Genomic DNA, 19013 nt, shown 5'->3' on the forward strand with positions numbered 1-19013 from the left:
CTGATATTAATTTAAACAGCTGAAAATAATTTACCACATTCAAATTTTCAGTACATGGATGTGCTGCACCCTGTGCTAGTAAAAATACTGATGCCTTCAAATCTACCCCAAAGGCAACAATTACTGTAGGTACTGAGGAGCCCATATTTTTTAGAAAAGTATGAAAAGATACCTGAAGCATGAAAGTAAGCCATGGAAAACCTCCATGATAGCAAAAAGACTTGTTAAATAGGCTTCTCAAAACCACACCGATTATGTTTAGACTATGGATTGTTTCCAGAATTGGGTATAAACTAGTACTACGAGAAATATACATACCTGTTTAGGTTTTGGACATTTCTGACTTACTTTTGCTTTCTTATTAAAATAATTTTTTTTTACTTTTTTCTTTTTTTTTTTTCCAGCTAAGGTAATATGTGTATTCCACAAGCATTTTGAAATACAAAATAAAACCAAAATACTAGTGTAGAGAGACTAATGCTTTACCTCTTCCTCTCTTCTAATTTTTTATTATTGTGGTGGGTCATATTTAGCCTTAAAAGAATTAAACAAACAAACAAAAAACACAAGAGAATAAATTCAAGACCAAAACCTATATAACTAATTCACATTTTTAAGATACTAAAATAAAACAAGATGATGAAGAATAATTATGAAAATGTGGATAAATAAATTTTAATGTATATATTTACTGGATAGTTAAATGCACAAAATGATCTGCCACACTGGTGGAATTGCTTCAAAGATTTTCTGGAAAAGGAGATGTACATAATTATTTGCTTCTTTGTTTATATTAGTGCTTCTCTCAAGTGCACAACAAAAGCCAGAGTGCATATGTGACAGCCTTCACATGTATCATTAAAACACTGTCTGTATTCTTAATTCACAATAAACTCACCATAGGAATAATAACTGGAGTAGCGTGAGTTACTGATAGTGCTGTTAGTATTTTCTGATTCTGAAAATCCCAGCTTACATTTGCAAAAGGCTTGAGTATACCCCACCAACTACTGAAGCGGCTGCTTAATGACAGCACAGTTTCTAAATACGGTGGTAATGGAGACTCTCCACTCATTAACATCCTGAGTTTTATAGATTTGTATATGCAGACATGCGTCGTTACAGTAGTTTTCTCATCCTGTGTTTTCTTTCTCCATGTTCTACTTAGCACAAGGAAAGCAGACACAGTGAAACCTTTAGAAACTGGGTAGTAAAGGAAATGTACTGTAGCCTGTTCTGTACTGTACTGTGTACTGTACTGTCTGTAGCCTGAGATGTTCTTCGTTTCTATATCTTCATGATAGGCTTAAACATTCTAAAGCGAACTGCTGGCAGTTATTCTAAAGAGAGCTCTAATTATCCCTGAAGAGACTGTTCACACAGGTGTTAGGCACGTATCATTTATTTGGATCATGTAACATTTCCCCGCAGTTTCCCTAAGTGTAAAAGTCATTGTTTGATAGACCCCAAATTACCACATCAGACAGCAACAGTATGTACCAGGACTGAGGAAAACGTTGTGATCAAGACAAAAAAAATTGAGTCTAGAAAGCAATAATGCATGTAATAAAGGATATCCCATTCAAACAGCAGCTCACACCTGCCTGCAAAGCAGCTTTCGCATAAAATGTTTCTTGGGTAATGTCCATTTGCTTAAACCCACAAAAAGGAATCTGCCTGGACAGCAGTGAATGTAGGCGTCTGTTGCAAATATGACAGAATCAAGTAAATTAATACTGATGTCTGAGACAGTAATGACCACAAAGAAATAACCACTACAAAGTTTTTAAAAGATGAATGAAACAGTTAAAGGAAGATCAGTAGAGGAAAGAAGCAGCAATAAAATCTTCTTCCAAATAGGCTACTGTCAGCTTCAGAAAAAAATGAAGATTAGCAGAAAAGCAACCAGGTTGACAAGGTATTACTTAAGGGTCTGACCACAACAACAGCTGAGAACAGAGCTCAAAAGGGTGCAAGGAGCACAGACACAAACCTGCAGAACATAGACATTTTGTCAACAGGGTGATTCTGACCCCATCGGTTGTTCCTTTAACTGCGGTAGCTTCCCTTGACTGCTGCTACTTATTTTTTAACTTCTGAAAAAGTGGGATGTTCAGTTAAACGTCTATGTGCAGTTTCCAGTCAAACAAACCTACAACTGTGATTTGACATGCAAAAGAAGGTATAAATGCATTAAAAAGAGCATCTGTTACAGGCCACCAGATCAGGGTGAGTTGATGAGGCTTTCTACAGACAGCTGAGAGCAGCCTCACAGTCACAGGCCCTGGTTGTGGTGGGGGATTTTAACTTCCCTGATGTTTGCTGGAAGGGCTACTCAGCCAGCCAGCCGCAGTCCAGGAGGTTCCTCCAGTGCCTTGATGGTAACGTTCTGATGCAAAGGGTGGAGGAGCCGACTAGAAGAGGTGCACTGCTGGACCTTATCCTCACTAACAAGGAAGGTCTGGTTGAAGTGGTAAAGGTTGAGGGCTGGCTTGGCTGCAGCAACCATGAGATGGTGGAATTCAAGATCTCATGTGGCAGAAGCAGGATAGCAAGCAGAATTGCAACCCTGGAATACAGCAAGGCAAACTTTGGCCTTTTCAGGCAATTGCTAAGGGAAATCCCATGGGCAAGGCTGCTTGAAGGTAAAGGGGCCCAAGACAGTTGGTTAGTGTTCAGGGACTGTTTCTGCCGGGCACAAGATCAGAGCATCCCGACATGTAGGGAGTCAAGTAAGGGAGCCAGGAGACCCGCGTGGTTAAACAGGGAGCTGCTGGGTAAGCTCAAGTGGAAGAGTTTATAGATGATGGAAGGAGTGGCTGGCCACTTGAGAACAATATAAGGCTGCTGTCAGAGGCTGTAGGGAGGCAACTAGGAAAGCTAAGGCCTCCTTAGAATTAAACCTGGCAAGAAGGGTCAAGGACAACAGGAAGAGCTTTTTCAAATACATGGCAGATAAAACTAACACCAGAGGCAATGTAGGCCCACTGATGAATGAGGTGGGTGCCCTGGTGACAGAAGATACAGAGAAGGCAGAGTTACCGAATGCCTTCTTTGTCTCTGTCTACTCTGCTAGAGACTGTCCTGGGGAGCCCCGTACCGCTGAGGCCACAGAGGAAGTTGGGACAATGGAGGAGTTTGCCTTGGTTGATGAGGACTGGGTTAGGGAGCAGTTAGGCAATCTGGACATCCATAAATCCATGGGTCTGGATGGGATGCACCCGTGGGTGCTGAGGGAGCTGGCTGAGGTCATTGCTGGACCACTCTCCATCGTCTTTGCCAAGTCTTGGGAAATGGGAGAGGTGCCTGAGGACTGGAGGAAAGCAAATGTCACTTCAGTCTTCAAAAAGGGCAAGAAGGAGGACCTGGGTAACTATAGACCACTCAGCCTCACTTCCATCCCTGGGAAACTGATGGAACGACTTATCCTTGGTGCCATCTCAAGGCATATCAGGGATAAGAGGGTCATTAGGGGCAGTAAACATGGCTTCACCAAGGGGAAGTCGTGCTTGACCAACCTCATTGACTTTCATGAGGACATAACAACATGGATGGATGATGGCAGAGCGGTGGACGTGGTCTACCTTGACTTGAGTAAGGCATTTTACACAGTCTTCCACAGCATCCTCACAGCTAAACTGAGGGAGTGTGATCTGGATGATCGAGTAATGAGGTGGACTGCGAACTGGTTGAAGGGAAGAAGCCAGAGAGTCATGGTCAATGGGGCGGAGTCCAGTTGGAGGCCTGTGTCTAGTGGAGTGCCTCAAGGGTCAGTACTGGGGCCTCTATTATTCAATATATTCATCAATGATTTGGATGAGGGAATAGAGCGTACTATCAGCAAGTTTGCTGATGACACCAAGCTGGGAGGAGTGGCTGATACACCAGAAGGCTGTGCCACCATCCAGTGAGACCTGGACAGGTTGGAGAGCTGGGCAGGGAAAAATTTAATGAAATATAACAAGGGAAAGTATAGAGTCTTACATCTGGGTAGGAACAAACCCGGGTTCCAGTATAAGTTGGGGAATGACCTATTAGAGAGCAGCATAGGGGAAAGGGACCTGGGGGTCCTGGTGGACAGCAGGATGACCATGAGCCAGCACTGTGCCCTTGTGACCAGGAAGGCAAATGGCATCCTGGGGTGTATTAGAAGGGGGGTGGTTAGTAGGTCGAGAGAGGTTCTCCTTCCCCTCTACTCTGCCCTGGTGAGACCACATCTGGAATGTTCTGTCCAGTTCTGGGCCCTTCAGTTCCAGAAGGACAGGGAACTGCTGGAGAGAGTCCAGTGTAGGGCAACAAAGATGATTAGGGGAGTGGAGCATCTCCCATGTGAGGAAAGGCTGAAGGAGCTGGGTCTCTTTAGCTTGGAGAAGAGGAGACTGAGGGGTGACCTTATTAGTGTTTACAGATATATAAAGGGTGAGTGTCATGAGGATGGAGCCGTGCTCTTCTTGGTGACAACCAATGATAGGACAAGGGGTAATGGGTACAAACTGGGAACACAAAAGGTTCCACTTAAATTTGAAAAGAAACTTCTTCTCAGTGAGGGTGACAGAACACTGGAACAGGCTGCCCAAGGAGGTTGTGGAATCTCCTACACTGGAGGCATTCAAGACCTGCCTGGACGCCTTCCGGTGTAACCTGATCTAGGTGTTCCTGCTCCGGCAGGGGGATTGGACTGGATGATCTTTCGAGGTCCCTTCCAGTCCCTGACATTCTGTGATTCTGTGATTCTGATACAGAGACACTCCTACCACAGTAATTTCTTGCATTAAGACATGAATACATATTTATTGGTTGGTAATTTTGTTGTTAGATTTGAAACAGGACCTCTTATATATCCGAAGGCAGGACAGCCAAAATTAATCCCAAATGAGATACTACATATGAATAGAATAGAATAGAATAGAATAGAATAGAGTAGAAAGTAGAATGTTTCCGTTGGAAGGGACCTACAACCATCATCAAATCCAGCTGCCTGATGACTTCATGGCTGACCAAAAGTTAAAGCATGTTATTAAGGGTGTTGTCCAAATGTCTTTTAAACACTGACAGGCTTGGCACACTGACACTGCCTCTCAAAGGAACCTGTTGTAGTGTTTGATCATTTAATAAATTCTTCCTAATGTTAAACCTGAACCTCCCCCAATGCAGCTTTGAGCCTTTCCCATGTGTCCTATCACTGGGTCCCAGGGAGAAGAGCTCAGCACCTTCCTCCCCACTTCCCAGCCTCAAGAAGCTGCAGAGAGAGCTGAGGTCTGAGAGTCAGTGCCCATGAAAGAAGAGCTGTCTTCCAGGGATTATAGAGTTATTTATGACTGTCAAAAAATTAATGGCATAAATGGTAGATGAAAAGTTTTTTGAGTACCTGGATGAAAGCAAAAAGACATGATTTATCTGAAACAACTGGGAAAGGAAAATCCTAGGTAATGGGGGAAAACAATCGAAAATAGATAACACTGAAGTTTTTGGAACAAACTGGTGTGCAGCCAGGTGACCTTGTAGTTCTTTCTGAATTCATAAACCTATGGAGCCAGCAAGGTTCTGTCTGGCTGTCGTCAGCATTGCTGTCAGCAGCGCAGTGGCTGCCAGGCACTGCACCAAACCCAGGCTGCTGCAGCTCTGCATGGAAAACACCCAGGTAAAGCAGGACTTCAGTTGTACTCCATCCCAACAAAGGTACATGAGATGAGCTGATCAGAGGACAGCATCCATGCTCAAGATCCAAACCAACAACATTTTCTAGAACATGAATAAACCAATAGTGAGAAAAATCTGAGCTGCCTACAACCAAACAAGAAAATTAATCCAAAAATAATAAATATATACTAACAAATGCTACTGGAGGGCCCAGCTTATATTTGGTACAGTCCTTAACTTGAAGAAATCACAAGCTAAATAAAAAGGTGAGGAACAGATGGTTGGATAAGGATTATTATTAACCCTGTTTCATAAATGCAAAAGTTCTAAGAGACTAGAAGTCTGGCTATAATTTACACAGTGTTCTACCTTCTTAATAGAGAACAAGTAAATTAGAATCAAGCTATGAATCACAGAATTGACTGGGTTGGAAAAGACCTCAGAGATCATGAAGTCCAACCCTTGGTCCAACTCCAGTCCATTTACTAGATCATGTCCAATCTCAGTTTAAAAACCTCCAGGGACGGTGAGTCCACCACCTCCCTGGGCAGCCGTTCCAATGCCTGACCACTCTCTGGAAAGAATTTCTTTCTAATATCCAGCCTAAATTTCCCCTGGCAGAGTTTAAGCCCATGCCCCCTTGTCCTGTTGCTGACTGCCTGGGAGAAGAGACCAATCCCCACCTGGCTATAACTTCCCTTCAGGTAGTTCCAGAGAGTGCTGAGCTCACCTCTAAGCCTCCTCTTCTCCAGACTAAACAACCCCAGCTCCCTCAGCCTCTCCCCATAAGTCTTGTGTCCAAGTCCCTTCACCAGTCTTTTTGCTCTTCTCTGGACCCGCTCCAGCACCTCAATATCTTTCCTGAACTGAGAGACCCAGAACTGAACACAATACTCCAGGTGTGGTCTCACCAATGCAGAGTACAGGGGAAGGATCACTGCCCTTGTTCTGCTGACCATGCTATTTTTGATATAGGACAGGATACCATTGGCCTTCTTGGCCACCTGGGCACACTGTTGGCTCATGTTGAGCTTCCTGTCAATTAGTACCCCAAGGTCCCTGAAGTGTCTTGAAACCAGGGAAATAAACTCAAGTTGCTCTTAGATCCAGTTCACTGCCATTATAGTAAACCTCTCCTTCATAGGTGGAGGAGAAACAACAGGCGATGCCAGTAAAGGAAATAGGAGTCTCGAAAGTATCAATTTTTCCTTCATAAGCTGAACCTTACCACACACAAGTTTTATTTTACCAGAATACAGGTCTCCCAGTTTGCCAGAATCTCTGTCCCACTGAGCAACTTAACCAGCCCTGTCAGATTTGAGCTCACAAGTAGTTTTCTTATTCCTTCAATAGCCAATCCCTCCCAGTGAAAACATAGCTTCGAGTGCCATCTAGAGGAACACACTCTTCTACAGAAAATAGTTTTGTCGGTAAAAGATGTAACTTCTCAAAAGGATATTAAAACTGATGCACCATTCACATGTGCTCATTGCGCAGGGAAAGATCTGTCTGATGTCATTCTGGCATGCAAGTATTAGTACAGAGCGTGGTCAGATGTATTTGTTGGTACAAGAAAATAAAGCTGTGAAATGGAGCTGGTGAAAACCAGCTGGGGAAATTCTACTTTGCCAGAAATTTTAATTAGTGAATGCAAATCTCAAAATATTAAGCAGCCTCTAGAAAGAAAGTAGGAGAGCACTAAAAGCACCTGTATCTTCCTCAATATGTTTGCACACATGTGAATACTCAAAAAGTTTCAATGTTATCTGTAAATGTAACTATGTCTTAAAAATCTGCATTAGTAACAACGAGCATTGATTTGTAGTAATGGATAAAACAATCCAATGAATCTTGGAAGTGTCTGGAAGAGAAAGCTAAGGAGCAGCGTGGAAACCAAAAACTGCAAACTTGATTGGGATCATCTCCAAAAGACCTCATGGGGAAGGGACATTATCTGTATGGGGATTTGTGTGTATTTGTGTGTATTCACAAAGATGTAAAACAGTCCACACACAGAAGGTCACTTTGTCAGGGCAGAGATTCAAAAGCAGCAAAATACTTCCTCTGGAGGATGGGGAGGTTGCACCATGATGGGGAAGCCTGAAGGGCTGTATCTGAGGCAATAGAGATGCGACTGAATGAGGCCCTGCCAGGACAGGAGTGAAGCCACGAGCTGCCGCAAGCCTTTTGGGGCAGGAGAGGTCCTTTATGCTTTCACAGCTCTGATGTGGAGTGCCAGGACAAGGGGTGTGCTGACCCTTCTGCGGAGCTGTGCTCTGGGCTTCCACCTTGGGCTCTCTCACTCCCACTGTACATCAGTCCCAAAGCAAAAAGTCCTCTTTGTGATTCCATTTCCAGTGTCAGGCAAAGTTGCCTGTCACCTGCAAGGGCCACAGAGCCCCAGCCTGCTGTCATTTGCACCGTTCCATGGCTGGAGCACGTCCTGCTTTCCTTTCCTGACAACTCTGAGCACTACCCAGGGCAGTGCCATGATGCAGTGGCAGATAAGGACATCAGGGACCATGTGGTTCAGGTGCCCTCAGATACATGGTATGAATTTTGGGGTTGTCATATGCAGGGACAGGAGCTGGACTTGATGGTCCTTGTGGGTGCCTTTTGCCTCAGGACACTCTATATTTCTCTGAGGTTTACGGTCCCGATGTGATTACAGAAGAAAAGGTGGCCCAAAGACACAGTGCTGGCCAGGGTCAGCACTAGGACAGACCAAAAGGAGCAAAGAGGCTCACCAGGGACTGTTCACAGGGTAGGTGGGACACCTTTGCCACACCAGCACCCAGGAGCAGCTTCACCCTGCTCCCCCCAGCCTGGTCACTGCATAAGGCCAATGCACAGGCATCCAAATATCCCCAGACATGCAGAGGCATGAGCTGGAAGCTGGCCCCAAGATTTAAATCCTAGGCATTTAACTGTAGCAACTAGACTCAACCCTTAAATACAGGTATTTCCCTGTTCCTCTAATTCCTAAACGATTTTTAAAATCTGCCCTCTCTGCTGTAGGTGATTACTTACATGGCTCAAATCTTAAAGTGGCCAGGAGTGTATTCAAAAATGCTTAAACACATGTAAGCAAACACTGTTAATGGAACACTAAGGATGAAATATATATATCTTATATAGCTTCTTATCTTTATCTTCTTATACATATATATAGCTTCTTAAGATAAAATAGAACAGCAATAATGATCTGCATCTCTAAGGCATTAAGATCCGGTTGTATCTTCCATGTTTGCTTTAATATCAGACAGGTTGTCATATGATGCTGTATTCATTTCATTTACTCTGGGATGAGGTGATGACACAACAAAGGAAATGCCACACACTGACTAATGGTTTTGCTGGTAGACTCAACTATGAGAAGCTCTCATGTCATCAAACAATGTGGACGCCACAAGCAAACAATTTCTCTGACAAAGACATAAAGAAGAAAGCTCAATGTTTTCCACAGGGAACAAGATTCAATATTTTTTTTTTTTTTGTTTCTGTTTAAAATGTATATTTCAAATCATCTTAGAATCTGCCCCTCCAATTACAGTCTTTCTGTCCCTGCACATCTTCCAGATTTACTGCGTATTCAGAATTCCAGTCTCGCTCAAAAAGGTTTTTTAATTGTTCCTGGATAGGCAGTTGTCTTCTTTGCAGGTTGGTCAAATTTTGTTTGATAATTAATCCCACACCAGCTGTATTAATGAAGTAATCTTCTGACCAATTAGAAGTCCCTGTGCAATGAAAAAGTAGCAAATTAGAAAACATTCATTTCCCAGTGTTCTGTTTGATCTCCACACTTGCTAAGTTCACGTTGCCTGGCTTTGCTGATTTGCTGTACAACTGCAAATCTCATTAGGACCAACGAAGCAGCAAAAATCAGGTCACCCCCTTCTTATTCCAGACCTCAGGTTTCAGAAAGTCAGTATTAACTGAAGCCCTGAAGCTTCATAACCTGATTCCTTACAGCCTGTGAAAGAGATGAACAAATCTACTCATTATAAATATGAGAACAGAGTGCAACATTTTTATATTAGGAGGGGTAAAAAACAGTGTTTGATGTGGCTTTTTGTGTTTCAAGAAAACAAATCCTTAAGGGACTTGATTATCTTTATTTGTTAAAGGAAAATAAGAAGAGAAACTGGGCCCTTGATCAATAAATCCTCAGGAGCTGTTCTGAGCTCAGCATGCAATGCTGGCTTTTAAACTGGGCAAAGCTGGGAATCCAGCTCTAAATGTTGTCTAGGGCTCTCTCCAAAGCTACCACAACTCAGAAAATCAAACACTGTGAAAAAAAATTACACATTTTAGAACTTAGCACTTCTCCTGGTGTTCACCTTGGCCAGAAAAATCTACAATCAATTCCAGAAGGTGCTTAGGCATGAAAACAAATTACTTGCATATCTGCTATCAAACACAACTCAGTCAGAAACAAGTTCTATTAAAGGCAATTGGAGCTGCAAGTCCTCAGCCCTTTGTAAGATCGGGCTATTCGCTGGTTTGCATTGCTTGGAGCATGACCTGACTGAAATGACAAAGCCCTTTTACATTCCCTTTTTCGAGGGATCCTAATGAAAGAGTGAAAAATAAACACCATCCTGACTTTTAGGAACTGAGCAGCAATTGAAATTACTGTTTCCTTATTTCCATTCCTAGAGTTCTGTTCGACAAACAGTGCGTGGAATTAATTCCTCCCCGCAATTTCTTTTTATTAAAGCACGATAATGTTATATACTAGAGCATCAGCTATCACTGCATCATTCTGAGCACACGGTCTGTGAAATTCCCACTGTGCTTGTCACAGGCTGTGCACTTAGACTTGTCATGCTTCGTTCTTAATGGTTCACAGTCATATGAAATAATCTCTCACTGAACTTGACCTACATTATTTTCTCCCCTTCACGTCTTACTTCTTTACCCAGAGCAGACATTCTGATAAAGCCATATACTTTGATATGTTTATCTGCTTTACGGCAGCCCATCCTATCTCAGTCTTAGTCCTGTAGATGTGAAGACACTGTAATTGTTTGGAATCATGGAATACGTACCAATATAGGCTACTTTATCAGTGACCATATATTTGTTGTGATTCACTCTCGCATGAGGAATATTTGTGTGATTCAGGACTGGAACAATGAAGAGTTTCTGGATAGAGAGAAATTGCAAACATAAATAGAAATAATAGAGTGAGGAACAGACTGAATAATTGAGCAAGGCAGTGTTTCTACATTTTCAAAAAATAGAAGAGTACAGAAGGAAGAGAATATTCCACACACTGTTATTAAATGTACCATAAAAGAGATTTTTACTCTTATCCAAGAAAACTAACAAATAGTACTTCCAGTATACATAAAATCGGATAAGCAATTGAGATCAGATAAGGATAATGTTTGCTTCACAATGTTCCATTAGTAGCACAGCTATTATCATTACAGGGCAGACAATTAAATGCCATTTTAGGCAGCTGTTTAATAGATCTGCATTTACCACTGATTGCTGCTCTTATTTTGTGCTAAAATGGGCTGATCACAGACATGAGAGGTACTGCGGGCAACAATAATGCTTAACTTTTTGTGTGAAAATCTACATTTCTCTTTTTTTTTTTTGGTAAAAAACATTCCTCCTTCTGTGACTTCTCTCTGTGGTAGTAACTGGCAACTGGTATTGGGAGCTTCCACATCATCCCCACTCCACTTGATGCATTCCAGCCTAGTGCCTATGGCCTGTGTGTAATATTTAGTGCTCAAAAATGAGTCGAATTGAGTAGGCAGTCAGCAGAGCTCCCAGTTGTAAAAAATGGATGGTAATTAGAGCCATTTAAGATACTTCATACAGGAAAAGGTCTATGAGAAGAGCACTAAATTGTCAAATAAAATGTTACTGTCACGGTGCTCAGCAAAAGCAACTGCCTGGATAATGTCACAAATGCTGCAGAAAGGCACATCCCTCAGTATCACTAGTAGCTTACAATAGGTATTTTGTCAAAGATTATCTCTTGGGCCCTATTTTCTCAAGGACTCAAAACAGCCACCGCAACAACGGAAACAATCTGCTATTCTAAAGCCTTATATCTGCACATGCAGCTGGCAGCTTAGACTCAAAAATCAGCTGTCTTCCCAAAATCAGGTTACTTATCCTACCACGTCGACACTGATGTGGGCATGTGGGTTGTTGAGAGCACGTAGGGACCTCAAATAGTAGAGCATGGCTGGGTCAGAGTGGGTCCAGCAGCTGACCAGGAGCCGGATTTGTACTCTGTAGTTGAAAGCTGCACGTCTCAGAGCATCGTCGATGGCTGGCCAGTATCTAGAGAAAAACAGGTCGGTGGAAAAAGGGATATTTTTGAAACAGTTCACTAGAAAGCTGTGTCAATGAACTGAGAGTACACAAGTGACACCATCTACAGATGGGATGGATCTCTGAAGTCTAGTGAGAGGAGTACTTGTGCCTTCACTGGAGATATAAATAAAATTTCTGCCTTCTACCCAACCAGTTCTTTCCACAGTGTGTTTTGAGACCTCCATTCTCTGCCAAATTGGGTTGAAATTGATCAAAAAGTTTAAAGCTCAATAAAGTGCATGTACACAGATACACACCCAGCATGGTGCCATCACGCTCCTTTCCTTAGGAAACTAAAAATAACAGTAGCAACTCTAATGTAAAGCTAGATCATACAGCACAAAGTAAAAAGGACAGTGCAGAGCTCAGGGGAAAGCCTAAAAGCCATTTTACAGAATATGGCCATTTCAGCATCTTGGAGACCTTTTCTAGCGTCCACAGTGGTCCTGTTCCATCAACCAGTGTGGACAGGCTCTGTCCCTCCCCATCCCTTCCAGTTTCCAAGGTGACAAACACAGCTGGGATCTCATGAACATGGGGTTGTACGATTTCCTGACACGCTGGCAGTAGCTTAGGGAATTGTTTTTAACATCCTTCACCCAACTACACAACACTAAGAGCTGAACAACGTCCATCCCAGGACTAGTAACTCCAAAGGCCCATGTAGCATGTTCATTCTGTAGATCCTGACAAATGCTGCACGGAGAAAGACAAGCATCTCCAGTACAGATTGGAGGACTAGTACAGAGAGAGGTCTGTCTTCTGCTCACAGTCCCATGAGCAAGGATGAATTAATTTGCCTAACTTATTCCTCTTGGTCTTACATACAAAGGCCTGAATTCTCAAGTCCTCCCTCACACATCATCCTATCATGATCAATAGACCAGCCATGTGCTTTCAGGTACAGGCTGACTTGTAGGTCCTGAAAAACTCAGAAAAAACCTGCTATTCAGAAATGCTATTTTTTAACAGTTCACATTTTTCAAATATATCAGTTTCTAGTTGATTAACACTCAGGCGTTAAGGCAGCGGCTTTGTTCCCTCTGCCTCAGCTGCTGGAGAAACCTAACCTGAACTAATCAGCCTCAATTCATTACACTACAGCTGGTTGCTGTGGAGATCGCCGAGGCTCTGCGACGCCTTCCCTGGGCCTTTCAAACTCCCGTTTGCATCTGATCAGGCCCTAGATGTCACAAACGGTGGATTAAGGCTTCAGATGAAGAATGAGGAGTATTAACACACTCATTCCTAAGGAGAAAAAGAGACTTTCTGTGAACCTATTCTTAGCTAAAATGAGGAGATGAGAAACCCAGAAATTCAACCATACAACACAGAAACTGAAAATCCTCTAAGCTGTTTGATTTGTTAAAAATATCCTCCAAGTGGAAGCTACTCTTTGAGATTTTGTTTCAAGGATGGTGATTTTATCTGTGTCTATCCTCCTACACTCTTGCTGCTAACACATACATGCCCAGCTGAACAACAGAGGTTTTACACAGTCGTGCCACAGGACATGATACATGATATAATTCTGGCTAAATGGCAACCTAGAACTCATCCTATTCTTTACAAGCCATGTTGTACATAATTATTTTCCTTGAACCTTTTTCTCAGTCAGATTGTTCAGATGATTGGAAAACTCAGAAAAAGCTATAAGCAGATAATACTCAGAGCACTTGGTTGCATGTAAATATCCTAATTCAAGCATATCTAAGAGGATTTGGAGTCTTAGTGGCCACCCCATGGCTCACTAACTTTTTCTGTTACTTGAATTTGGGTTGATGTGCAGAGTTTTCATTATTTTGCTCTGACCTTGAGCAGCCCACTGGGACCATGGCAGTGGCCCACCACAGAATTTCATCACTCCAGATCACCACTGCCACCTTCTCTTTGAGAGCTGCCGCTACTTGCACCCAGCACACTTCAGGAACTTGAATGTGCTTAGATGGAATTATTAACAAAAAAGGAAAATAAGAGCCCAGAAGTTTATTTTAGAGACTGTTTCAGCTACCATTGCAAAGGCTGGCAAGGACAGTTAAGAATCAGCCTCTAAACTGTGGATCAAGTATGTCAAACAGGCAGTAGAGGCAGAAGTCAAGAGCCTTCAGAAGTAAAGAACAGAAAGAAACAGGAGAAGAAGAGGGCAGTAAAGCAGTATTTCCTCTGAAAATTCTGATGTCAGATAAATTTCTGCTGTTCCCATTCTTCTCTCTATTGACAGAGCTGGCCTGTTCTATTTTGAACAGAGCTGTACCTGACTGTCCCTAGTCTGGCACTTCACAGTTTTCTGGCTATGTGATGAACACAGGAGACTGCTAGTGAAGCACATGGGCTGTATTGGAAACCATCCTTCCTGTAGCATCGGTATCTGCACAGTCTATGAGGCAGTCATGAATGCAGAGAAAAGCCTCTGTTCTCTTCACTCTGAATGTTTTCATCGCAGAAGGGGAGGAATAATACATTTCTCCTTTAAATAGTGCAGTAAACTGATTTGCTTAAAATTAAAATTGTACCTTTCTGGATGAACGAAACGGCTGGTAGGGAAATATTCCATAACAGAAACATAGACAAATTGCTGTGCCTCACCAATAATACCGATTATAGCTAAGAGGTCATGGGAGCGACCTTTTGGACAGAATGCTGGAGGAGAAGCCTGTAAAAAGGAAAATACACAGGTCAGTGATCTCATCCATTTTCTATCAGATTGTGATTCATCTCCATTCAGATCTGTTCGGTTTTTACTACAATAGCATGAAGTATTCAAGGTGGACTGATACCATTCCTCATGCCTTTCATGTCCTAGAGGGTCAGGTACTTATTGATATATTGAGCCCAGAAGTGATTAACGGAGACCTGCACCTCATCCTTGCCATACTACCTGATAGCTCAAGCTGGGTCAACTCTTTTTGATTAAGTGGTTCCAGAAAAACCTGTTAAATTACCCAACTGGAGCACAAGCAACTGAGGACTGCTGAAGAAACTTTTCTCATCAATGCTTAAACACAGCTTACAGTGTATTTTGTTATTTTTAAACATACTTACAGAAAAATAGGCTTTTGTCAGGATTCCATTAAATTCTACTTCCAGAGGATGCTGCTTGTTAATGTGGGTAGAATAATTAAGGGGCCAAGGGGATGGGATGGTAGCATTAGCATGTCCAAGATCCCAGTAAGTACTAAATGTTTTCCAGAGGTCTTTGGCTAAGCAGCTGCAGTTGTATATCACAGCACCAAACTCTTTTACCTGCAAAGAAGAGCAAGCTATGTCACGGCCTCAGAGAGAGCCACCTCCAGGGCTTTTTTGCTGTTTATCCCACTCTGACAATATTTTACATCGTTATCATTTTTCTCTGTTATGTCCTAGGACATTAATTTTCCCCCAGATTTATGAATATGCAGCAGCAGAGCTTACCTGAGATAAAGATCTCCAGTCCATATTCGCACTACCAATATATATGTGTTTCATGTCTACGATCCAGAATTTGCTATGCAACACTCCCCCTGTCAAATGTTCAAAATCAATCTTTTTTACATGAGCCCCTGACAAAAGATGAGAAGGGGAAAAACCAGTTTAATTACAGCATGGAGAGGGTAATCTATGCAGCTGCCCTGAGAGCCAGAACATGTCTGGATGTCTAATACTTGCAGCCAGTAACAACTACAAAAATTCACGAGCACCCATTCCTGGGAATACAATAACTTGCAAAAATATACAAAATGTGAACTTTCAGGAAAATCCTTCAGGGTATGATAACATACAGAGAAATCATGAACCACTTAACAAGTAGTGCTTGTCCTGTGAACTCATGTAAGCACCATGTCAGAATAGTCCTTGTGGATCAGTTTCTTTCAAATGCTTTTTGGCAACACTGAAGTTCTGAGTGCATCACCGAAGTGAGATAATTACCTTTTTCCTCTAAAAGCTCAAGGTCAGTTGAATTTGTAGCCAAAGTTGGCACACTTGCTGCAACAAACACAGAGATGTTCTCTGAAAGTAATCTCTCAAACCTCTTCAGAATATCTTCACCCTGTGTGGTACATTGTTTGTTATTTGTATATTTTGTTACAGAACATTTAGTAAGATATATGCAAGCACAGTGTTACTAATGGACGCTTCCTTTGAAGAACCCCAACATAAGGAAGGTCAGAATTTTCACCTGTTTCAGGAGTGTTTCAAGTAGAGAAAAAAGGGAACAAAGATTCTGATACAATGTATGAATCAAAGTTTATTTTCTATCACTTCATGCTATTAGATATAAGATTTTAAAGCGTGACCATAAACACCCCAGACTTCAAAGGTGAATGCCCTAATGAAGATCAGCTGTTGGATGCTGGTGCTCAACAGGTACACTGCACCATTTCTCCCTGAGGACAAAAGTAACAAAGCTCTGTCCTACACTGAGCTGTTCCTTTAGCAGAGACAGGGCTCAGCCTTACATCTCTCACTTTTACATCTTCTCATGTGGCAGAAATGATTCAGCTTACAACACCAGACCCACCTGGGGAGGAAGACGAGGAGAGGACAGCGAGGAAGGTGTGCCAGCAGGGAGGCAGAGCCTCGGCCCACAGTAACAAATAGGCCATCATCTGGTCTGTTAGCAAACAGCACAATTCCTGACACAACTAAACTCTGTAACTGCCTGAAACAGGGTGGCCTTGTCCCTTCTGCTTTTCATTGCAGTCCCCGGCCCATAGTGTCCCCTAGACTCTGCTCAGGATTGCCAAGGATGCTGGCAGCTGACACATGGCAAAGGAGTGCCAAGGGGTGATTAGACATGATGGACAGTCGCAAGGAGAATGTGTGTCATGTCCACTATCATTTACTTTACCTTTGGTGGTGGAGTCAGAGGGGTCCAGAGAAAGCCTGGCTACACAGGCTGCCCATGAGGACAGCCCTGCAAAGGACAGAGAGTATCCTAATCTGCTGTCAAACAGCATGGTTCAGTGACACCTGCAAAATCAGTGAATGCAGATGATGTGTCTGTACATGGAGGAGAAGCAGCCTCTGAAGCAGTCAGAAGCCCAGCAGACTCTGCTTCCTGACTGTTCCAACTAGTCAGTGGGATCTGACATCTTCGCTTGTGTATCTGGGATCCTGTAGGCTCTCCAGCCATGCAACCGGCTGCCCCCGACCACAGGCTGACTATCTGCTGGGTAACCATGTGCACTTTTGAGACTAACCTCTGGGATGCTCTTAAAACACAGCATGGAAATATTCAGAGACCCAGATGGAATCTAACTTCACTGGAGGAGGAAAGCTGGTGTGCTGCTTCAGACCAGCACGGAAAACCTTTCTGGGTTTGCAGGAAGAATCAAGCAATGCCTCTGGGAGACAGATCACACAGTCAATCAGCCATCTGCCACAAGTACATGAGACACACAACCATAGATCTGCTTGTAACTGATTTCCTCCTACCTGCTTGGAAGATGAATCATTGACACTGATATCCTTCCCAGTAAGAGACCAATAGTAGGAAGCCACGTGAATTTTTTCCTGGGCTATATCAAGGAGTCTCATCCAGGCTTGGTACAATGGTTTGGCTGCAGTGCTATTTATCTCAAAAGCTAAGTCATAAGGAACATTTTCCACAAGTTCAAAGCTGCAATGGCAATTGTATATCATGAAGCAAACAACTATGACCCAAGCAGAAAACCAAACACATGTCATGATGTACAGTTGGCCATTTTGTACATCAGCCAAGTTGGAAAAACAACCTTGGAGTATCCCTGGTTTTTATAGCCAAGCACATATATATATATACACTGTCCTCTCAAATCCAGCAAAATAGCTTCTCACTAGCCATTCAGAGCTTTGAATTTTACCACCCTAAAGATGAGGAGAAAAGTAACCCCGCTTGGGGCTGGGTGTTGGTTTGACACCCTCTGCCAGGACAAGCATTCACTGCCTCCTCCAGCCTCGGAGAGCAGGTTTGCTCAGGGGCGCTGGGGCAGAGGCTCTGCAGAGACTGCCCGCTGGTCCCCACCGCTGCCACCAAGGGAAGATGCTGGGGGTGGTGGAGCAGCCCTCCTAACGGGCCAATACCTAACAGGCAACCACTGCTGACCCAATGCCTAAACACCCCCACTTTTCCCAAATTAGTGGTACTTCATCACTTTTTATACAATGGGAAGAAAACAAAAGCCATGCTGATGTTGTCGGCATTGTAACCATGTCTCCATTGGGCACGGTTTACCTGCAGGAATCATTGACCTGCTGGTGTCCTCCTCAACTATTGTGGCTGTGGCTCCTGGGAGATCTCTGTAGAGTCCTGCTTCCTCCTCCATTTCTTCATAAATGCTGACAAACGCTTCTTCTCCTTTAGGATCAACTATGATGTCCACTCTCATGAAGTAAACAGCCATCAGGGCAACAAGACCAAATATCAAAATTGCCCATAAGATTTGAAACTGGAACAGAATCCAAATATAAGATTTAAGTGATCACCAAGTCACCGACACACCAGTTAATGGATGGATGACTACTTGTTGCAGGTAAGTAAATCACAATCATTGAATAATAATTCTGCTTTCAGCTACTGGCAGACAGTGTTCTTAGATACATCACTGAAAGTGCGGACCATGAGCTATGCAGGGGTTGATTTATATGAGGACCATTATTTTAGTTTTATTTTAATTTTTTATATGCCAACATATCAAAACCCTGAATTTGTTTTTTTGGTTGTTTTTTTGTTTTTCCAAACCTTATGATTAGTTTGACATTTATTAGCTTTACTGTAGCAAAAGAAAAATGGGCATTCAACAACATTTCTACCAAAATCAAACCAAGGAAACCCGTAACACAAGATCAGCTGTGGGATCAAGACCAGCACTACCATAAAGAGGAAGTTCATGAAGTCAGGGCAGAAGAAACAGGTCTGGAAGTGTTAGAAACAGAAGGACATTTGTGGTTTCAGAACACGTTCTGGTTTTGTCTTTTAACTTAAACCTGACTTCAGTGAAACTACACAAATCTCATTTGGCTGCGTGGTGAGTGAATAGCATTTCCTTGTCTTTCTAGTGTGGTGAGTTAGC

General features: G+C 42.7%; 1 protein-coding gene across 1 annotated transcript in view; it reads right to left on the reverse strand.

The window, feature by feature from the left end:
* Nucleotides 1-8944: 8944 nt before the first annotated feature.
* PLD4 (phospholipase D family member 4) overlaps nt 8945-19013 on the reverse strand; it is a gene marked incomplete at its 5' end in the record, with an annotated part of 12569 nt that continues 2500 nt past the window's right edge. The window contains 10 exon segments of the mRNA XM_080344616.1: nt 8945-9377; nt 10692-10788; nt 11784-11949; nt 14496-14635; nt 15025-15225; nt 15394-15521; nt 15889-16009; nt 17398-17581; nt 18176-18191; nt 18194-18389. Coding sequence (XP_080200742.1) covers nt 9169-9377; nt 10692-10788; nt 11784-11949; nt 14496-14635; nt 15025-15225; nt 15394-15521; nt 15889-16009; nt 17398-17581; nt 18176-18191; nt 18194-18389 — 1458 coding nt within the window. The 3' untranslated portion in view covers nt 8945-9168.

This window comes from Nesoenas mayeri (genome assembly GCF_963082525.1).
Source record: "Nesoenas mayeri genome assembly, chromosome: 5".
In the NCBI taxonomy this organism is placed as follows: domain Eukaryota; kingdom Metazoa; phylum Chordata; class Aves; order Columbiformes; family Columbidae; genus Nesoenas; species Nesoenas mayeri.